Here is a 20,662-nt window from a genome sequence, read left to right as displayed (position 1 = left end):
TTCAAAAAGCTTTTGCCCTCACCCCCTCAGCCCCACTCAGCCCACCTCGGAACTCAGCAACATGGGACTCACGCAGGACCCCGTCTTCCAACGGCTGCAGCAATGGTACACGGCCCACGCCTTGAACCTCAACATGAGGCACATGTTTGACGGTGACAAAGAGAGGTTCCACAAATTCAGGTAAGAGACCTTCCTGACCTAAGACAAATAAACAAGGATGAATGAGAAGGTGATTTGTTCTCAAACTCTGGTTTGTGCAGCCTCACGCTGCAGACCGACGACGGAGACATCCTGCTGGACTACTCCAAGAACCTCATCACCGAAGAAGTGATGAAGATGCTGGTCGAACTGGTAGGTCGGATTCGTCATGTATGGAAAATCCCAGCATTCCCTTAGATGCATCGTTTCTTTGGCAGGCCAAGTCGAGAGGCATGGAAGCGGCCAGAGAGACCATGTTCACCGGAGACAAGATCAACTTCACTGAGGTGCTTGATGTTCATGTTGTCATTCTCATCCTGACTTGACAACTTGCCAGGGTGACACTATGTGACAAGCTGGATTTTCTCACAAGTTACTTTTTACACCGTTCGTCTGTTCTGGGGCTGCTTTGCTCCTCCAGGCACTGGTCTAAAATCTGTAAAGGGTACAATGATATTTCAAAGCAAAGAGGTTTTTCTTTTTTTTTTTTCAAAATTGTGATCATCCCAGACCCATACCCTCGTGAACATCTCTGGAAGGAGCTAAAAAGAAAATTTATTTTAGGGTCGCGCTGTGCTCCATGTGGCTCTGCGAAACCGCTCCAACACCCCCATAATAGTGGACGGCAAAGATGTGATGCCGGAGGTTAATAAGGTTCTGGACAAGATGAAGAACTTTTGTCATGTGAGTAAATACATAGCAAACAATATGTGAAGGGGGGAAGTCACATCCAGTGTCGTTTTTTTTTTTTTTTTTTTTCTTGCAGAGGGTTCGTAGCGGTCAGTGGAAGGGCTACACGGGAAAAAGCATCACTGACGTCGTCAATGTTGGGATAGGAGGATCCGATCTTGTGAGTTTTGTTCTCAATCCTGAAACAACCTAAAATGCACCTTCACGAGTGAATATAATTGGAGCTTTTGAAAAGTTCACTGTTCAGTGTTTCAGTCGAGACAATTCCTCGTCTCTAATGTTCAAAAAGAATTGAAACACTGGATCATTTTGAACACGCGGAGAAGTGTGAAAATCAAACCATTACTTCTTTTAACGTGATTCGCCGAACGGTAGGGGCCCCTGATGGTGACGGAGGCCCTAAAGCCGTACTCCAAGGACGGGCCGGCCGTGTGGTTTGTGTCCAACATCGACGGGACGCACATCGCCAAGACGCTAGCCCAGCTCAACGCTGAGACCACGCTCTTCATCATCGCTTCCAAGGTAGTGGAGGGCACCAACGGTGGGTTTACAAAGAAATTTATTTGGGCTCCATGAATGTGAGTTTTACTGAACGGCAAAGACAATTTTAGCGAACTTGTTTGCCTAAACCTCAGATGCAATCTGAATTCAAAATGTGTACCGTATTTTCCGGACTATAAGGCGCACTTAAAAACATAAAATTTTCTCAAAAGCCGACAGTGCGCCTTATATATGGACCGAATTTCTAAATTTAAACTGGCCCGAAGCATTGTGTCATGAAATCAATCATAAGTGGCCCGCTGAAGACTATGAATCATGAATCAAAAAAGACTACGGATCATTATTTTGTGATTATAAAGTAATTTGTGGCGTCTGAAGTTGAAATAAAAAAAGATAAAATGGAGAATGATTTGATTTGGATTAAAAATCTGACATGATGCATTAATGGTGCGCCTTATAGTCCGGTGCGCCTTACATAAGGACAAAGTTTTAAAACGGGCCATTCATTGAAGGTGCGCCTTATAGTCCGGTGCGCCTTATAGTCCGGAAAATCCGGTAGGCTATGTAGCTAGCGTCCACATGTCTAACGTGTTTTCCGTTTAACGCTGATTTTTGTCAGACCTTCACAACTCAGGAGACCATCACCAATGCTGAGTCGGCCAAAGCGTGGTTCTTGGAGCACGCCAAAGATGTACGTGAGTGTGAGCTTGAAGGTTAACCTTGTCTCTCAACATCTATTGACAATGTTGTCATTTCTCCGTAGAAAAGTGCTGTGGCCAAACACTTTGTTGCTCTTTCCACCAATGGCGTAAGTCATAGATAGATGGAGAGATAGCTAGCTAGCATAAAGATAGCTAGCTAGCCAATATATCGAATTGTCTAACGGACACTTTTCTGTCTTTCAGCCCAAAGTGAAGGACTTCGGCATCGACACCGAGAACATGTTTGAGTTCTGGGATGTGAGTGCTCTTTTTGTTTGGCAGCTATATTGAAGTGGAACTTTCTGACCGGGACTGGACCCTTGAGTTTGCAGCTGGCGGGTTATCAGAGGCCCTTCGTTGGTGCCTCCCCTCGGTTATTATTAGTGGCGACCTTCTCCCGTGCGGAGGTTACTGCACAGGCTGATAAAGGTCACAGAGCTTGCTATTTTAAGTGCGGTGGATACAATATGGCTTTTATATTTTGGCTGTAACCTTTGATTTGGCTCGAAATGAATTTTTTAACAAAAGTTTTCTTCTTTTAGTGGGTTGGGGGGCGTTTCTCCTTGTGGTCAGCGATTGGAATGGCCATTGCCTTGCACATTGGTACGTACATTAAAAGTTTTTTTTGCGGCCCTACACTGGGCAAGGAACCTATAAATATAATAAAATGTTAAATATAAAAATAAATATATGAAAAGTTGTACGATAAATAATATGAACAATTATAAGACCACTTGTAATTAAATGAAAAAAAAATATTTTAAAGATAATAAATATTTGAATATATTCTTCTAATATAGGATAAATATGTATTCATATCAAGCAACGAGGCAGTTATTAACCATATAGTTTTATTTGATTTATTATTCTACTATATAAACATATTTTAGTCTACTGTAAATTTTATAATATAATATTTTAGTGTACTATAAATAATATGAACAATTATAATACCACTTTTAATTAAATGAAAAAAAATATTTTAAAAGTAATAAGTATTTGAATATATTCTTCTAATATAAAATAAATATGTATTCATATCAAGCAACGAGGCAGTTATTAACCATATATTTTCATTTGATTTATTATTCTACTATATAAACATATTTTAGTCTACCTATTTCATCACTACACAGTTAAATAATAATTTGATAATTTGTTATGAATTTAAGATTGTGTTTTTTTTTATTGACAACATGCCTGCTCTTGTTTTGACCCCCACCCCCCCGCCCCCACACGCACACACACTCTGTCTTATCATCAGGCTTTGACAACTTTGAGAAGCTCCTGGCAGGCGCCCACTGGATGGTACGTCATCTGGGACGTCCATGTTACACACCCTACAAAATAATAACAATCTACAAAATTTAAAACTCATCTCTGCAGGACAAGCACTTCCAAACAGCTCCCCTTGATAAAAATGCTCCGGTGCTGCTGGCACTACTGGGCATCTGGTACATCAATTTCTTCCACACGGAAACCCACGGCATGCTGCCCTATGACCAGTACATGCATCGCTTTGCCGCTTACTTCCAGCAGGTTAATACCTCAACTCCTTAAAAAAAAAAAAAGCTCAATCTACTAGTTGACCGTAACATAAATTTATTTGGATCCAGGGTGACATGGAGTCTAACGGCAAGTACGTCACCAAAAATGGCACTCGTGTAAATTATCACACCGGGCCCATCGTGTGGGGTGAGCCAGGCACCAACGGGCAGCACGCCTTCTACCAGCTTATCCATCAAGGTACCCCAACTTAACACATCGCTTAATCACAAAGACCATTTTGGATTATCATTTGTGCTTGTACCTCAGGAACGCGCATGGTGCCTTCCGATTTCCTTATCCCGGCCCAGTCGCAGCACCCCGTCAGGGACAACCTGCACCACAAGGCAAGTCAGCCCACATCAGCTCATGGTGTTAGAATATTAAATAATGTTGTGGACCGGTAGATCCTGGTGGCCAACTTCTTGGCCCAGACGGAGGCTCTCATGAGAGGGAAGACCACCGAGGAGGCTCGCAGGGAGTTGGAGGCCAGCGGCCTTTCTGGGGAGGCTCTGGAGAAGATTCTGCCACACAAAGTGGGTCACAACCACACATGTCGTAACTCGTGCATCATTCTTATTGTTGTGCGCTTCAAGGTGTTCCAAGGAAACCGGCCCACCAACTCCATCATCTTCAAGAAATTGACCCCTTACACGCTCGGTGCTCTCATAGGTGAGAGGCGAGGAGTTGAAATTATTACTACCGTAATTTTCGGACTATAAGTCGCACCGGAGTATAAATCGCACCAGCCATAAAATGCCCAAAAAAGTGAAAAAAAGGCGCTCCTGAGTATAAGTCGCCCCCCCCCCAAACTATGAAAAAAAACGCGACTTATAGTCCGAAAATTACGGTAGCAGCTATTATTACTAACAAACATTTAAATAATAAAATGATTTTTTTTTTTCAGCCATGTATGAGCATAAAATCTTCATCCAGGGTTTGATGTGGGAGATTAACAGCTTCGACCAGTGGGGGTCAGAGGCTTTTTTTAAATTCCACTCTTTTAAAGTTCATTCTATGTGATTTGATTATTAATATTATTGATTACTAATGTGTGTTACTAGCGTGGAACTGGGCAAGCAGCTGGCAAAGAAGATCGAGCCCGAGCTGCAAGACGCCACCGAGGTGCACTCCCACGACGGGTCCACTAACGGACTCATCAACTTCCTCAAAAAGAACTTCGCCTGAGATTCTTGCACTCGTCGTCGTTTTTATCATAACTAATAATATCAATTTATCAATGATTGTACGATGTATTAAAAAAGGGTTTCTTTTCCATTGGCACATGGACGAGGCACGGTATGCTGCGTCTTTTTTTTTTCCAAAATCAGCGCAAACTTATTGATGATGAATCAACACTAAAACTAAAAGCAATCAATTTGAAGCAAAGCAAATCAAGTCACGCGTTAAAGGCCTTTCATGCTATCTACATTTTTTCGAAAATAATACATCAATATAACCACTAGATGGCAGTAAAACACAGTAAAGCAGCCAGTAGTTTGTTTTGTCAGTCATTTTATCAGGGTTTTAAATTTTCATTTAATGATTAATATTCAAATTTTTATTCTTATTTTCTTATAATTTTAAAATCTTTTTCTTATATATTTTTTTCATTATTATTTATTTTTTATGATGATTAAATTTCATTTAATCCATTTAATGGATAATTTTGGGGAATTTTTAGTTATTAGTTGTACTTTGGCCATTCAAATGTTTCAAACTTAAAACTGCTCAGCTCGTTTTACAACATTGAGATCTAAATTGTTTAATTTACACTTTTTTCCAATCATCACAGTTTCTAAAAAAAAAATTACGAAACGAATGCAGAAATGTTATGGTATTCTGAATAAGAAAATATTTTTCAGTATTTCACATTTTCCAAAACAAATCTTCCAGATTTATACATTTCACAAAATGTGCTAACCCTTTCAGATCCCTTGACCTATTTAAATGTTCATCTTATACAGGAGATCCGAGAAATCATTTTTTGCATTGTTTTCCATTCTCAGCTTACTACTTAGCAGACTTTTTGTTAGCACGCTAGCATTTGAGTTATTAGAAAGAATTCACAAATACATTCAGTCTTGTTCAATTGATTTATCTGATATTTGCAAAGTGAGATATTTGGATGCAGCTCATTGTTAATCATGCAGGTGTGCCCAATAAAATAGCCTATTTTTTTTCTCCCGTGGCAGCAGAGAATAGCCAATGTGAGGACAAACAAAAAGAAAAAAAGAAGAAAAGAAGCTGTGGCAGACTCGGCTAGTGTTTTTCCCCCCATGGCGGTTGCCAGGCAACAATACTTAGCATGAATCCTAACTTGTCCTTTTATGTCTGCCACGGAAACAACGAAACACTTGCTACGCTCTCCATAATTAAAGTTGAAGCTTTTGCACATTTATTTGTCATTTTTGCGGATAGATTTTTGTCTCTTTGCACTTTTTTTTTTTAACTCTGCATTTTTGTAAATGTCCTTTTACTTTTGTTAAATTTTTGCGACTGTATTTTTTCTTGTTTTTTACTTTTGTGCTTTAGTTTCTCAAGTTTTGTATATTAGTTATTACTGAGTACATTTTTTTTTATTCTTTTGTAAATGGTGCCAAGAATCCACTGCAGGTGCACACCAGGAAGTCAGATGGGCAGCTTTGAAAAAAGTTCTGTGTGTGTGTGTGCGTGTGTGTGTGCGTTCCTGAGATGTTTGCTCAACAATGCATGACCGCACATTCCAATTCTTTTTTAACAGAAGGCGCTGTGGGCTGTCATTGGTTTCCATAGCAACAACACCCCCGCCCCCCTGGACCCCCACTCCCATCTCTAACTCACCCGGACAGTCCCCCCCCACCCAAGTTCAAACCACACCGAAAGACAAGGTGTTTTCGGGGTACCTCAGGGAAAGTCATCAAAAAATTCCCTTTGGAGTGAAAGCTCCCATGCAGGCCTGGAAAAACAAGGACCTCGGCTTGGTTTTTCCCACGACTCCCACAGCTATATAAAGACCAAAGTCCCAAGAGTGCTCCTTCCCAACCCCAACGTTAGCGCCGACACTCCCTCCCTTCTGCGTCAGAATTCCACACTACGGCTCCCACGTCACTCACTGGCAGCCTTTCCGAGCATCCGAGAGTCACCATCGAAAAGTAAACATCAAATTGGCCCAAGGCTCCATGCCAGGAGTGGACAAGCTACAAAGTTACCAAATGCAACATATTAAAATATCTTTTCAACAGGAACATTTTCACAAGTCAAATTTGGTGTTCCAATTTTGTAATTAGTTTTACCTCAACTAAATCGATTTTTTTCCACATCCAAATGTTTTTTTTACAACTTTGTAATTGTTCTTTTGTTTCAAAGAAATTTTGATTTTTAATTTCACCACATTCCTTTTTTTTTTAATTTGTTTTTTACATTTTCTCTCTACAGGGGCGGAGCTATGTGGTGGCTAGGGGTGGCCATGGTGTGAATTTTCTCTCATTTCCTGACAGTGTGTGAGCAAGGTAGTCTTTTGTACATTGTAACAGAGCTCACCTCTCACACTCAGACACACACACACACACACACACAAAGGATGCTTTGTGTAATAAATGGCCAAACTGTCAACGAACACCAGAGCGCTACCCCACGACGTTGGTACACACACACGCACGCACGCACACACACATGTTAGTCATACCGGTTTTGAATAATATTCACCGTATAACCTCATGCAAGTATTACGGCGGCGATTTCTGTGCTACGGCTTTTTTCCAACCATCTCAACGACAAGACTGTTGTAGTTAGCTACAAAACCACTTTATTGAATAACAGATTATGTCCTCTACAGTTAAAACGATACATCCTGATTTGATTTTAATACATTAAATAATTTCTCTCTTTCCCCATGTTTAGATAAATAGCTCTAGTCTTTTTTTTTTCTTTTTTTTTTAATGAACCATCTAGGTAATAATAATAATAATAACAATTGAGATAGAAAAGATCATGTGACATGTGCTTTATGGCAACTAACCAGTCGGAGGAGAAGCCGTCTCTTTCCCGTGTGACAAAAATACAAAACTAGACTCTTTATGTACAAGGGATGCTAGGCGTGTGCTAGTACTGTTTTAAATAATCATCATCATAATAACAATAAAGGTGAATGAAGGGAAGGCGATGTCGGGTCAAAACAATCATCTGCGTTACATTCGCGTCAAGTTAGTCGTGGTCAGTGTGTTCTTTACGGGCACGATCGAGTCAGTAGTATTTTTTCCTCCTTTCAATAATGATGGCTAGAAATTTGTTTCCCAGCTAAATTTCATCAAATAAAAGTGGACCTTAAAAATTGAACAGCATTCACCATTCATAATTTTGAATGTACTGTATTCATTATTCATACCGGGGAGGCCAAAAGAAATCAAGGGTGGGCTTTTGGGGTGCTGCTTGTGCTGTCCCGCAACCACAGCCGGGTGCTCATAGTGGTCCAGCCACCGGAGCACAAACTGTAGGTTGGAGGTGGAGGAAAGTGCCAATCAAAAAAAAAACAAAAAAAAAACTCCAAGCTCATTAGCGCCACCCTGCAGAAACGGCGGAAACAACTCCTTTGGAAAAACTCGGGCGGAACCAGCAGCTCCGGGCTTTAAAAGTCATTGACGAACCACTTCCTGGTCTTTCATTCGCATTGAAATGAGGCAAGGACAGCAACACTTCACAGTCTCGTCTTTTGTGAGCAAACAATGAATCTCTGGAGGTCTTTTCCGTTAACGGCAAGCTTGGCTTGCTGGCCGTTCTCGGTGTTAGCGGCGACGCCAGGATCGCGCTCAAAAGGCACAACATGGCCGCGTTGGGTTTATCCCCTCCGGCCGGCGGTGGCCCCCTCTGAGCGGCAGTTATTTATTTCGAGGAATGAATGAAGTGAAACCAACCTCATTGGTGGGTGGGAGCAGCATGAGTCCATCCCGCGAGGGTGGGGGTGAGCAAAGAAGCTTCACCTCGCAGGTGAAAATGTTGCCGGGGTCACAGGAAGAAAAAAAGATGGACTCTGAGAGGGCGGGGGAGGTCGGCATCTCCGGCCACCTCGGGGTTTACAGGTGGGGGGGGGGGGGTCGCCTCCCACTTTGCCTTCACACCTCAAAGCAGGTTGGTGGCACGACACGGCCGCCACCGGGACTGACCGGTCCAGCCAGCGCTGGTGAATCCCCGACCCGGGCACGTCAACCCAACTGTGTACCTTCCCTTCACAGCTCGGTGACGTGGAGCGGGTAGTTGGGGGACGGCGGTCCCGGAACCTGGGACTGCAGTCGGCGGATGTGGCAGCCGTGACACAGCAGGTGGCCATCCAGAGGGTAACAACGTTGACCCTCCTCGTCGTTGAGCTGGAGCCCGCAGTCCTGGAGGAAGCGAAAAACCGATCGATGACACGCTAACAGTCAAGCGAGGCGTCAGTGCGCTCGAGTGTGACCTCACCTCACAGTGGTAACATTCCACATGGTAGTCCTTATCCATCGAGACAACCCGAATGGTCTCCTCTGAGCCCTGAGGAGAAAAACCCGTGAGGTGTTAGATGTTTGAAAAACATCTCCAACGGGTTGGATCTTTGGTTACCTGAGCTGGGAGAATGGGCTGGTTGCAGGAGGAACACTTGGGAGCAAAAACCCTGTCATTGGAAAAGGGACCATCAAGCAAAGTTATTGTAGGACATGAAAACTAATCCCAGTTGTCCTTACGTGTGGTAGTCTTTGACACAGTAGATGTTGTTCTCCACGTCCACAGTGAAGGGCACCCCGTCCAGACCTTCTTTACACACCACACAGCGGAAACAGCCTGGATGGTAGGACTTGCCCAGCGCCTGGAGGATCTTCACCATCACATAAGAAGGGTCTTACCACTATGGACTCAAGGCGCGGAAACCAAGAAGCTATCAAATCTTGGATGCGATTTGCTCTTTTATATCAAAACGATCCTGACCGAAATGATCACACCACATTTTCAAAATGTAAACCGGAAAATAGTCTCACCGCTATTCACGTCACTTAGCTTACCATCTCCATGATGAGGTGGCCACACACAAAGCACTTCTCGGCCGTCTGCTGGAAACCGGAATACTGGGAAAGAGAATGGAGGCAAGACTTTAGTCGCCTAGTTGTGACTTTGGTGCTGCTGCTGGAGGTTTATTTGTGAACTAGTGGGCCAATGATCTGGATGTAGCCCACTCCCAGGATAAAGATGTTCACAACCGTTGTAAAAGATGTCATTGAGGATGTGTGTGCATCTCCTTACCATCTGTCACCGACCTCCACAAGAGAGGCAAGCTAAATAATCTCCTCAGGGAAGTAGGGTCATTTGAGTTAATTGGACGGGGGGATGGGGGGGGGGGGGTAAATTTTAACAGTAGTGTCCCAAGGGGATAAATCATGGTTTCAGAATATATATATATCACATTTTCAGAATTGTTTATATATATATATATATATATATATATATATATACACACACATTTTATAAATCAAAATATAAAAATAAATAAAATAAATAATATGCCAGCTTTTCCTGTGAAAAGGGGTTCTGATATTCTATATTCTATTACATATTTTATAGTCTCATTTCATTAATAATTTAATACTATATTTACATTCTATGATTATATTCTGATATTATTACCGTATGTCTGAACGTTAAAAATGACCAGCAGCAGGTTGACAGAACAAGTGACTTACCAAAAAGTCTTCCTCGCAGTAGACCTTCCCGTTGACATTATAGAAGGCTTTACCTCGCAACCTCCTCCCTAAAAAAAAAAAAAAAAAAGAGTATTCAAACTACTGAGACTCAAGGTTGTACTTATTACTGTTGCTTGTCTCGGTTTATATCTGTGGGAAAAAGGTCAAAACAATAGGTCTTTTTTTCCCCCCTTCATTTGAAGACATTTTACTTTCCAGGTAAAACCTTTGAACGCACACATTTTCTTCCAAACATACTCATTTGAGTCTATTTTAAACAGCAGCTCGGGTGTAGAGCAGATGGTCCGGCCCGAAGCGACCCGCATTGTGCCTCAATTTAATTGCTCTGACCACCGATCTCAATAGGATTCCATTCACGATCGATACAGAAAACTGCTCTACATCCCCCACTGACCAAAAAAACAACACACACCCTTATCCTCCTCCTCTTCCGTGCATTGTGCGAGCTGCTCAAAAACACGCCGGTAATAGCCCAATGTCGACAGGAAATCCATCGTTGACATGCAAAAGGATGTCGGGGAGGCTTTGAAGCCATTTTGTGTAACCCATAAAAAAAACAACTCCTGAACATTTGTCATGACATACTGACAAATTCCTACAAGAGACTAAATTGTGATGCTTTTAGCGTAGCCGATCAAATATGGAGGACACATGGAGGCAGTCGGTCAGAAAAAAAAAAAGTTACTACAGGCTGGAAAAGGTGTGTGTTTTCAATGTGGTCAATCTCAAGAGCTTGACTGTTTGAAAAGTTTCTTTTTTTATTATTATTATTGCTTCTAAATAGCGCTACATGATTGAACCACTTCATTTTGCTCTGAGGTCGAGCTAAATTCCCACGATGGAGTCTTGATTCATGAGGCCTGAGTCCGATCTAAAGGGGAGGTGGTGGAGTGGGGGGGGGTTAATGTGCAACAGGCCGCTGGTGCCCACCCCGCATCTTTCAGGGTTTGCCCCCACCCCCTTTCGAATTCATTTAACGCCGCGCCGCGTCTCTGCGGCAGCGCGATGACTTCACTCGGCCCGGCGACCCCCCGCCCCCCGGGCAATGTCGCGGCTCGTAAATCTGCAGCGTTAGTCGGGATTTAATTGTTGTCCCGGGCTACCGTTAGTTTGATGACTAAAAAGCTCCTCTGGTTTAACAGCGAAATTTATGCAATTGCTATATTTCAAACGTCAGCGCGACGCCGGGAGACGGTCATATGTTAACACCCGCACGAATGGGTCGAGGAGGCCAGGAATGCCGCGCACACAATAGGTGAGACTTTTAAGACGGAGCAGACTGAAGAGCAATTAGCATTTCTAGCCAGCGCAGAGGGAGGAAGCCACCCTCGCGTCCTCAAAAGGCCTAACCTTGCAGGAAGAGTGAGATTATAGAGGGGGGGGGGGGGGGGGGTTGGAAGGTTTCTGGGAGTCTGGGAGGTGGTGGACACAAAAGGGCCCCGACGTTGACGCGGGTCGACTGAGCAAACGGGGACATTCCTTCTGCCTGAGGTCACTAGCTGGTCCCATTCAAACCCGCCCCCGAACGAGCATAGGGGGAAGATGGGGTGGAGGGGGGCGCGGGGGGGGATCCCTGTTTGCCCCCCTCTCTCCTCCGGCCTTTTGTCGGCAGACAAACCAGGCAAAGGTGCAAAGCGCCAGCTGCATTTTCGGCAATCGGGCAAGCAAAGTATTAAAAGTGGATTTTATTTCATTGATAACGTGATCATTTATACGTCTGAGGCTATTTTGATGTAAGGTTTGATTTTAGCTTCCTCGCCCTTAAAGACCCCGACCATAGCTCTGACCGCTAATTGTCGCCACACCCTTCAGGGGGAAGTGTCCGAACCAAACAACATTCCAATCCCGTCTTATCCGACGTTCTAGTCGGAGAATAATCGAGAACGAATGAAAAAGTCCCGGAATAGTTTGGTACTTTTAATCGTGATACGGCATATCAACATTCCCAACCTTATCTCTTTCTGGCACGATTAGAAAACCATAGCCTAACATTGCCGTTAGCGTCGAGTTAGCGGTGCGAACCGAATCAAAACGCCTCATTTGGAATAAACAGGACAAAACTATTTGGAGTGATTTCAATGAGAATGAAAGAAAAAAAAAAAAAACAGGCACCAAAATTTGTTTCATTTGAGAATGTTATTGCGTTTAACCTTATTTTAGTTTCTAATAATGTAATCCAAACATTGGGCATTCTGTACTTTTGTCCCCAGTTTCCTGTTCTGCCGCCGTCTGGTAGGTATGACTGTTTGTTTTTTGTTTTTTTTAAGCTCATCGTATGATTGGAATAGGAATGAGTCATCGCTTCTGGATAAGCAAGTGATAGTCTGCGCATCCGGGGACATGGAGAGAAGTCCCGCGGAAAATAATAATAATAATAATCGGATAGTGGGCGTGAAGTTGTAACACTTGCTTGGTCGAAAAGAAACAAACTGCGGACAAGAACCTTGACCTTGAACAAACACTTCTTGGCGTTAAAAAAATATTAGCATTAGCAATATTAGCCGTGTATCCTCACAAAGCTAACGGTGGAGCGGCGGCCATTTTTTGGGTTACATTCCCTGATCATCCGAGTGAGGTCCTCCGGGAAGGCTCCAGTGAAGGAGGTTATTTATTTATTTTTTTGACATTCTTGGCCATTTTGTGAAGAAAAGAAAAAAAAAGATGGAATCATGGGAGTGAGCCAAAAGGAGAGCTCAATTATGCATGGTTAAACAAAGCCCAAGCTGTCCGGGCAACAACAAAAATCAAAAGAAAGCCCCCCTCCTTAAAAAAAAAAAACAAATACAGTCACACGGATGCGGTTCCCAATTTATCACTGGAGGGTGTTATGACAAGACTGCCGCTTAAAAGAAAACATTCCCATTCAACTTGAGGTCAAATCATACATCAGAAGCGTTTACATGAGCCATAAACCATCTGTGGCCTGCCGAGCTTCAAACAAGAACCACTCGCTAATCCCCCCCCCCAATAGACGCGAGCGTAATTCTCGCCTCGGTCCAAAAATCCCACAATCTCAGCAACCGGACACGGTTTGCCTACACAATAAACAGGAAAGTCTGCAGCTTTGGTTTCGTGTAAATTTATCGGGCCGCGCTTCCAGAGGCGGATCGGTATCCGTGCCGAGCAGACGTATGAATGGGAGCAACCTGGCTAAAAGGCTTTCTCCCGACATCTTCCCCCCCCCTCGGGTAACAGGAACGTCCATACCGCACACACATTCACTCGGCACGCTGAATTGGAGATTTCATTACAGGCTCAAAGACAAATAATGTCAGTGGAATTTGGGAAAGTGGAGGAATTTGCAAAGCGGCGAGCCGGGGGGGGGGGTGATGATAAGGAATTTTTGGACGCGGAACAAAGACCGAGTTGACATTTTCGGAGTTATTTGGGAAATGAATGCTAATAATAACATGATTTGATTTTAATGATCGATGGGTCGCTGAGTTATTATACCAACTATTCTTGGTCTGTTTTTAACCCCCTCCCTCCCAAAATTGGACTTCAAAGCAACTTATACATGTTCTCCTTTTTTTTTTTACGTAGAATTTATACTCGATTACACTGTAAGTTAAAAAGTTTTTTTCTCTCTATATTTTTTTAAATTCAATTAATTTGTCCTTTTTAGTTAATTGTTTTTTTTAAATGACCTGGCTCAATATGATTGCTATCTAAAAATAAAATTTGGCACCAGCGCATAATTTACGACAAAAAAATATCTCCAGACATAAATGCTAAAATTAGCAGTGTCTTAAGACAGACGCTTCCTGGATAAGCATAAACATGAAAAGAATTCTCACACACACACACACACTGGCATTTGAGATATGCATTTGGGCGAGCGCGTCGAAGCACGATCCCATCGGTCACTATGGCAACGGCAAATGTGGATGCGTTTGGTCCACTCGACACGCCGGCAACACTTTGTGGCCCATTTTATCGCCATGATTGTTCTCCATCTCTCCACTCACCGCAGGAGCAGCAGGTGAAGCAGTTGGTGTGATAAAGATTCCCCATGGCCTGGCAGGCTTGGCTGGCTCCGTACACGCCTTTGCCGCATTTTATGCAGATACCTGGAGAAAAAGAACACGGACGAGGATGAGCAGAGTGGACACACCCAGGTGAGGACAAACACATTGACCTTGTGGTATAGAAGAAAAAAAACCAAAGTATTTGGAAGCAACAGTAGCTCCACAAGACTGAGGTGACATTCCTCAGGGAGTGCGAGATCAAAGCCTGGTCGGGGTCAGCCCGGGGTCATCGAGTCGACGGGACGTGTGCCCCCCGCCCCCAGTTGGGCAAAAACAAATTTAATAAATAAATGTGAAAAAAAAATCAGGACATTCTTTTTTTGAAATCTGATTATTCAATATCTTCCACTTAAATTGATCGATCCTCATTGATCTTTTTAGCGCACCAGGTTGAATCCTTTTATAAGCAACGGCTTGAACAAAATACAGATAAAAATGTCAATTAAATGTTTACTTTGAATGCGTCCGGCCACCACCCAAAAAAAAAAAAAAAAGCTTAATGTTAGTAGAATGAAAAAAAATAAAAATAAAAACTTGTCAGACCTAGTCGGATTGCCGCGGATACACTTTGCTTATATTAGATCATAAAAGTACGCACACGTTTTGCTTTAATGATTACTTCCTCTTTGAAAAGTCGAGCTTCCTGGCTTTATTACACACTTTTACGGTTTCCCCATGTTTCCTGTTTTTTTTTATTTAGATCTATATAGATAAGGAAGTTGAAACAAAGAACCATTAACAAACCACCATGTTGACGTTGATATCATACATTCTATTTAATATACTCCAGTTTAGAGATATTCTATTTAATATACTCCAGTTTAGAGATATTTCGCAACAAGTGTTTTCTCCACGAACGGACCGATAAATGTTCCGCTTCAATAATAATTGATATTTATGGAGTCCTCTTCTTCATTGTGCTGCTCACGTTCTGATATCAAAGATGAAATCAACAAATAGGGATGGGCGAGTACCGATACCGGGTATCGGTCGGTATCTATAGCGATGCCTGCCTTATTTCACGGCATCGGAACTTGGAACATTGGCCGATATCAGGAACTAAAAAATGTATTTCCGATAATGCGCATTATTCCAACTTACGGTATTTACAACAGACCTATTTTACGAGGCTTTAACCTTGAGTCCAAGGTGTGTTGTTATTCATCACTGCTTGTGAATTTCTCTAAAAATGTTGCTTAGTGTTGAACAAGACAATGAGGATGTCCGGGAGTCAAAATTAAAATCAGCATTTAAAATCAAATAAAACAGGAAGCCAAATCCCTTGTGTGGCCATTTCGCAAGGCATCCGTGTGGCAAGCACAGAATGTTGAGCATTCAACCAGAGGCTGGGGGGGGGGGGGGGGGAGAAGAAGATGGGGGGGGGTGTTAAAAATAAACTACATTCCTTTCCTGCACCTTTGCACTCAAGTACAGAACAGCAGTTGCATGGCGATATTGTTCAAGGAATGCTTCTTCTGAGAAAGTTAATCAAAACTCTTGATCTAATGTTCCACCAGGCCAGGTGAGCAGACTTGACTAGACTGTTGTCCACGCTGACTAGATAATGAAGGGCTTTGGGGCGGGGGGCTTCATTTGCAGCCAGCTGTTCATATACAGATCTTCCAGCATCCCAATAAACAAGATGACAACTTTTGACACTGGAAAGGCCCAAACTTCAACATTTTCAGATCAAGAACATAATTACGTGCATGCCGTCAAGTTCCCAGCGCACAAGCAAGCACCTACCAAAGTACTCTTTCTTCATATGCATCTCCAACTCCTTCTCCAACTCCAAGGTGAGCGCCTCCAGCCGCCGCTCGGCCTGACTGGGCCCGCTTTCCCGGCTCGGGGTCACTTGATAAGGCAGCTTGAACCTCTGGCCCGCCGTGGGCGTTTTGGAGGTGACTTCCAGGGGGAAGGGATGCTCCTGGACGTGGAGGCGCGGGTGCACGCCGTTGGGGTCGCCCAGCTCCTGCAGGAGCGACTCGTCATGTCCCCCCAGCATGGAGGCCCTGGGCGAGGGTAGCTGCAGGTCTGGGTAGGTGCTCATGGAACCCCTGGAGCTGCGGGAGCTCCTCGAGCTGTGACTGGAGATGCTGGAGCGGGGACTGAGCACGCAAACGGGAGCTCTGGCACTGCCATCCTGGCTGCAGATGCTGGACCTGGGACTAGCCACCAGCGGGGCGCCCCCCTCGAAATCGTCCCTGACGTGGGGTCCGTAGCGCGAGTCCGAGTAGCTGGACCTGGGACTGGGGCTGGTGGTGAAGGAGTACTGGCTGGCAGTGCTGGACCTGGGGCTGGCGTGCCTCTGGTCGTATCCCATGCTGATACCGCTGGTCCGGTTGCTGCTGGGCTTGCTGCAGCAGTCGCAACTGTTCAGACTGGTCCTGGGGCTCGAGTGTTTGCTGGTGTCGCTGGCCGTGCTCGCGTAACTGGACCTGGGGCTCAGGACGCTGGAGCCCTCGCAGTGCGCCAGGCCGGGTACCGCCACCACCAGGCTTGCTCGGGGGCTGGCGTGCTTGCTCTGCTCCTGCGAGGAGACGGAGGAGGACGCCAGGCTGGAACGCGGGCTGTGGTGCCTCCCGTCCATGCACACGCTGTTGGACCTGTTGCCCGGCAGAGGCAAGGGCTTGTGGAGGGCGTCGAACGCGGAGCCGGTGCTGTACCGGTGCACTTCGAGCGAGTAACGCCGTTGCCTCTCAGTGGCGCCGGTGTAGCAGGGCAGCGCCACCTCGGACTTGCAGCAGCCCTCCTCGGCGTAGCCCGCCTCCCTTTGCGGGGTGCAGAAATCCACAGGGACAGTCCGGCCGCATTGAACCGGACGCACCGGAGCCGCGTTGTAGACTTTGTTCGCCGATGTGAAGTTCTCCACGGTGTGATGCTGCTGCCGGAGCGCGGTCGCCGTCGAGTCCGAATTCCTCCCCGCGGCGTCCTGGCGGCGGTAAGCGTCGTACAGGGAAAGCTCGTCCATCATTTGGCCGGCACGAAGAGCCACGTCGTGCTGGTAGTGGTCCATGTTGTTGTTGTTTTTGTAGTCCGGAACAAGTTAGCGCGGACCACTAGCGGGGTTCATTCGGAAGGCACAAAACACGGCGAAAAATCCAAACGCGGTGGCGCTAAGGTGTTTTTCCGCGTCGTCGTGAGCCGCATGTCCGTCCTCTCCGCTCCTACGGCGCCTGCAGAAAAAAGTATTTCATCCGCGCTTCCTCGCCGACGGTTTGTCAACTTGAGTTTTTTTTTTTTTTTTTAAGTTGAAAGGTCCTTACAGTCAATGGCGCGCTGCGCGGAGGAATTTCACCTCTCCGGTTGGAGTTTGGCCGTCTTACATTTCTCCCTACGCGGACAACAAAGTGAGCGGGGACTAGAGATGAGCCGACGAGAAAGAGAATATGAGAGGGGGAGGTCGAAAAAAACACGTCACAAAGAAGTGGAAGAGTGAAAACGGAAGCAGAAATGTGGTTTTCCAAAGAGGGATCTAGGGGGGGGGGGGACTCGTTCGCGCCGTCGGAATGCGGGGGATGGAGACGGGATGCGCTGCGCCCCTATGGAATGTGGTTAATGCTGCGGAGGAACAATGATCGCGACCAACTCAGCGAGGGGCTGCCGGCCCTCAGCGTGGAGCAGGGGGGGTGGAGGTCAACATGAGGCTCGGGGGACATATGGCGGCCCAAGAAAGCTTTTCATCCGGCCGCCTGTGACAACTCCATTTTTATTTCTAGAGGACATCAAGAACCGCAGTTGTGACAAAGTGCTGTGCGTAAATCATAGAAAAAAAAACAATCGAGCAACATTTAAATTGCACTTTTGCATAGCGGACTTTTATTCATCATAGATATCCCTGGCTGATTTGACATTTTTATTTCCTCAACCAAAGCAAAGAGTGTAAAAATATCACATAAGATTCCATTAGGTTTCCAAATAAATACAACAAATCACTGAATGTAAACAAACACCTTTTTTTTTTTTACAGCCAAGATCCTTTAGGCACATTTAGAAGGAACTGTTTAATTCTTCTTCTTCGGCCAGCCAGCTTCGTGTGGGGTGAAGCTGGGTTGTAACATCGCAAGCAAATGGCTAAAATTGGATAGCTGTGATATTCTGAACTCAATAAAATACCAAGGCCAAAACATTGCAAAAGTGCAATTGCATTAGCTTGATACTAATAGGGAGGAAAGTGTATAAAATATATTAAAAAAAAAAAAAAAGAAAAGATCATCAGTTGCCGACAACTGGTAGAAAAGAGAGCAACGCCGCCATAAAAGCAGCAACAACCAAAACGTTCACTACCAGCTGACCGGCGCGGGAGCTTTGCCGCTTCCTCCCGTGTCCCCTGCTCCGGAACCAACGGACCACCTCATCCAGGTTATATTCCTTGGGCCGATAACCCAGCTGGCCCTCGGCCTTGGCCGTGCTGAAGTAGTGCGTCACGCCCGTCTTGTAGACCTCGGTTCGCGTCAGCAGCGGCTGGAAATCGTAGAGCGGTGCCACCAGGCGGTGGATGGTTTCGATGAGAAAGGCGGCAAAGTAAACCAAGGTCACGGGGAGGCGCAGCGTTGGGAAAGGGTACCCCAAACCTTCCACCAGGGGTCTGAAGAACTCAAAGTTATTGACAGGGCGGCTGTCAGAAATGAAGTAGGCCTGTCCAGCGGCACGGTGACGCTTCCGGGCGGTCAGCGCTTCTGCGGCGAGCACGTGCGCCGACACCAGATTGTCCACGTGGACGAATTCCACCAAGCTGCTGGCTTTCCCGTAGACGAAGCTGAAGATCCCTTTCTCGATGTAGCCCACGATCCTGGGCAGGTGCCTCTGCTCCCCGGGCCCGTAGATTCCGGCCGGGCGCAGGGCGCAAGTCCTCAGCACCCCGGAACCGTCCTTAAGCGCTGTCCCGTTAGCTTTGAGGACAGCCATCTCCGCTATGGATTTAGTCCGGGAATAGTGGTCCGGGTGGAGATGGAGCGGCAGATACGGGAGGTTCTCATCTCCGTTGCGTATCTCCTGACCTCCGAAGACCACGTTGAAAGTGCTGGTGTAAACAAGTCGCGGTACGCCACACTGAATGCAGGCGTCCAGGACGTTCCGGGTGCCGTCCACGTTCACCTCCTCAATGCGAAGCCGCTTTAGCTGCTCCCGGCCGGACATGCCGTAGGAGGCCACATGGTACAAGCAGTCCACGCCCGAAACGGCACTCACCACTTGCTCGTAGCTTCGGATATCTCCTTGGACAAATGTAAATCCCTCCAACGCGTCACTCTTCGGAGGGACGACGTCAAACAGGATGACTTTGGCACCATTCTTATGCAGATGAGCCGCCAGGCTGTGGTGGGAGGTCGACGCATTGACAAATGGTTAGTGTGCAGGTCATTTCCAACAAAACGGTAAAAAAGTTAGTCGAAATCTATCAAATAATCATTTCTTAAAAATGGATTAAAAAAAACAACAATGTAATTGTGGCAATAATTTATTCATAATTAATTGAATCTTCATAGGTATTTTTTTGTCATGTAAAACCGTTTACTTTCATTACATTTTCAAAGGTATATTTCCTCCTGTATGTATAAACATCGATTGATTTGAGCTACCTGTAACCATTTAAGCTTTAAAAGACACGGTGGCGCCATCTTGTGATGAGTACTGGACCAGTACGACTTGCAAAAAAGAAAGATCAGGAAAATAAGAAACAAAAAGATCAAGAAAAACTTAACGTCCAATGGATTTTTTTATAAGAGCAAAAAAGGTTGAAAACACGTTTTACCGATAGCCGAAGTATCCACAGCCTCCTGTTATCAAGCATGTTTCCGCGCGTGCAATTTCCATCACGAGAGTCTTAAGAACACAAAACAAGGCATTTTAAACACAAATTTGTGCAAAAATATGACAAAGATATACTTTACGGTTATGCTAATTTTACGTAGACGCTTCTGAGCATAGCAAGCATAGTTATTGCACGTCTCTAGCTAGCAAAACGTTGCAAGTTCAACCGTGTAGCATTGGCTGTGAAATAAAAAAATAAAAATTCTATACCTCCCAAATTATAGCGGCGCCGACCGTATAGAGAACACGAGGCAAAATAACTAGAAAGTCAACTAGACAACCACGTTTAGTGAATAGTAACCCTTACTACCGGTTTGCTTGAGAGGCAGCGGCGAGATGACGTCTTCCGCTGTGACGTCAGTTTCGGAGGAAGAAAAGTGGCGATACCGTAAACAGATGTACATATAATCTGTAATATAATGTCCAACAATAATGTGACGCAATAGGCAAAAAGGTGTAACAAATATGACAAAATATAAGGGTT

The 20,662-nt window shown here is 45.0% G+C and overlaps 3 protein-coding genes across 5 annotated transcripts; 1 reads left to right on the top strand and 2 right to left on the bottom strand.

The window, feature by feature from the left end:
* Positions 1-18: 18 nt before the first annotated feature.
* On the top strand, positions 19-4,923 carry gpib (glucose-6-phosphate isomerase b). Its single transcript, XM_061276084.1, has 18 exons — positions 19-180; positions 261-351; positions 417-485; positions 763-882; positions 965-1,048; positions 1,264-1,410; positions 2,009-2,080; positions 2,153-2,197; positions 2,295-2,348; positions 2,633-2,693; positions 3,355-3,398; positions 3,477-3,629; positions 3,707-3,836; positions 3,906-3,982; positions 4,043-4,171; positions 4,232-4,307; positions 4,543-4,609; positions 4,700-4,923. Exons 1-18 carry the CDS (start codon positions 62-64, stop codon positions 4,821-4,823), a joined length of 1,662 nt encoding a protein of 553 aa, XP_061132068.1. The 5' UTR covers positions 19-61; the 3' UTR covers positions 4,824-4,923.
* A 2,476-nt stretch (positions 4,924-7,399) lies between these two features.
* On the bottom strand, positions 7,400-17,836 carry wtip (WT1 interacting protein). The gene is made up of 8 exons (XM_061276460.1): positions 16,114-17,836; positions 14,308-14,409; positions 10,319-10,386; positions 9,644-9,706; positions 9,329-9,459; positions 9,207-9,258; positions 9,069-9,137; positions 7,400-8,992 (listed from the first exon to the last, which is right to left on the bottom strand). Exons 1-8 carry the CDS (start codon positions 17,381-17,383, stop codon positions 8,840-8,842), a joined length of 1,908 nt encoding a protein of 635 aa, XP_061132444.1. The 5' UTR covers positions 17,384-17,836; the 3' UTR covers positions 7,400-8,839.
* Positions 17,837-18,157: 321 nt separating this feature from the next.
* On the bottom strand, positions 18,158-20,547 carry sdr42e1 (short chain dehydrogenase/reductase family 42E, member 1). Of its 3 annotated transcripts, none has more exons than XM_061276461.1 (3): positions 20,389-20,547; positions 20,120-20,190; positions 18,158-19,681 (listed from the first exon to the last, which is right to left on the bottom strand). In XM_061276461.1, the coding sequence occupies exons 2-3, from the start codon at positions 20,179-20,181 to the stop codon at positions 18,583-18,585; spliced, it is 1,161 nt and encodes a 386-aa protein (XP_061132445.1). In that variant the 5' UTR covers positions 20,182-20,190; positions 20,389-20,547; the 3' UTR covers positions 18,158-18,582. The 3 variants fall into 3 exon arrangements, with proteins under 3 accessions (XP_061132445.1, XP_061132446.1, XP_061132447.1); XM_061276462.1 differs by having other exon boundaries at positions 20,486-20,533; XM_061276463.1 differs by having other exon boundaries at positions 20,489-20,532.
* Positions 20,548-20,662: the final 115 nt, after the last annotated feature.

Source organism: Syngnathus typhle, linkage group LG4 (assembly GCF_033458585.1).
Source record: "Syngnathus typhle isolate RoL2023-S1 ecotype Sweden linkage group LG4, RoL_Styp_1.0, whole genome shotgun sequence".
Taxonomy (NCBI): Eukaryota; Metazoa; Chordata; class Actinopteri; order Syngnathiformes; family Syngnathidae; genus Syngnathus; species Syngnathus typhle.
The sequence above is the reverse complement of the archived record's forward strand: the minus strand, read 5'-3'. Positions and strand labels throughout refer to the sequence as shown.

Bases quoted from the DNA above. Each gene is read 5' to 3' on its own strand.
- gpib (XM_061276084.1), top strand. From the start codon at position 62: ATGGGACTCACGCAGGACCCCGTCTTCCAACGGCTGCAGCAATGGTAC. The intron at 181-260 runs GTAAGAGACCTT...TGGTTTGTGCAG, and splicing joins GAGAGGTTCCACAAATTCAG to CCTCACGCTGCAGACCGACG. The intron at 4,172-4,231 runs GTGGGTCACAAC...GTGCGCTTCAAG, and splicing joins AGAAGATTCTGCCACACAAA to GTGTTCCAAGGAAACCGGCC.
- sdr42e1 (XM_061276461.1), bottom strand. From the start codon at position 20,181: ATGGAAATTGCACGCGCGGAAACATGCTTGATAACAGGAGGCTGTGGA. The intron at 19,682-20,119 runs GTAAAACGTGTT...CTCCCACCACAG, and splicing joins TGTGGATACTTCGGCTATCG to CCTGGCGGCTCATCTGCATA.
- wtip (XM_061276460.1), bottom strand. From the start codon at position 17,383: ATGGACCACTACCAGCACGACGTGGCTCTTCGTGCCGGCCAAATGATG. The intron at 9,707-10,318 runs GTAAGTCACTTG...TCTCTTTCCCAG, and splicing joins ACTGCGAGGAAGACTTTTTG to TATTCCGGTTTCCAGCAGAC. The intron at 9,460-9,643 runs GTAAGCTAAGTG...GTGATGGTGAAG, and splicing joins GCCACCTCATCATGGAGATG to ATCCTCCAGGCGCTGGGCAA.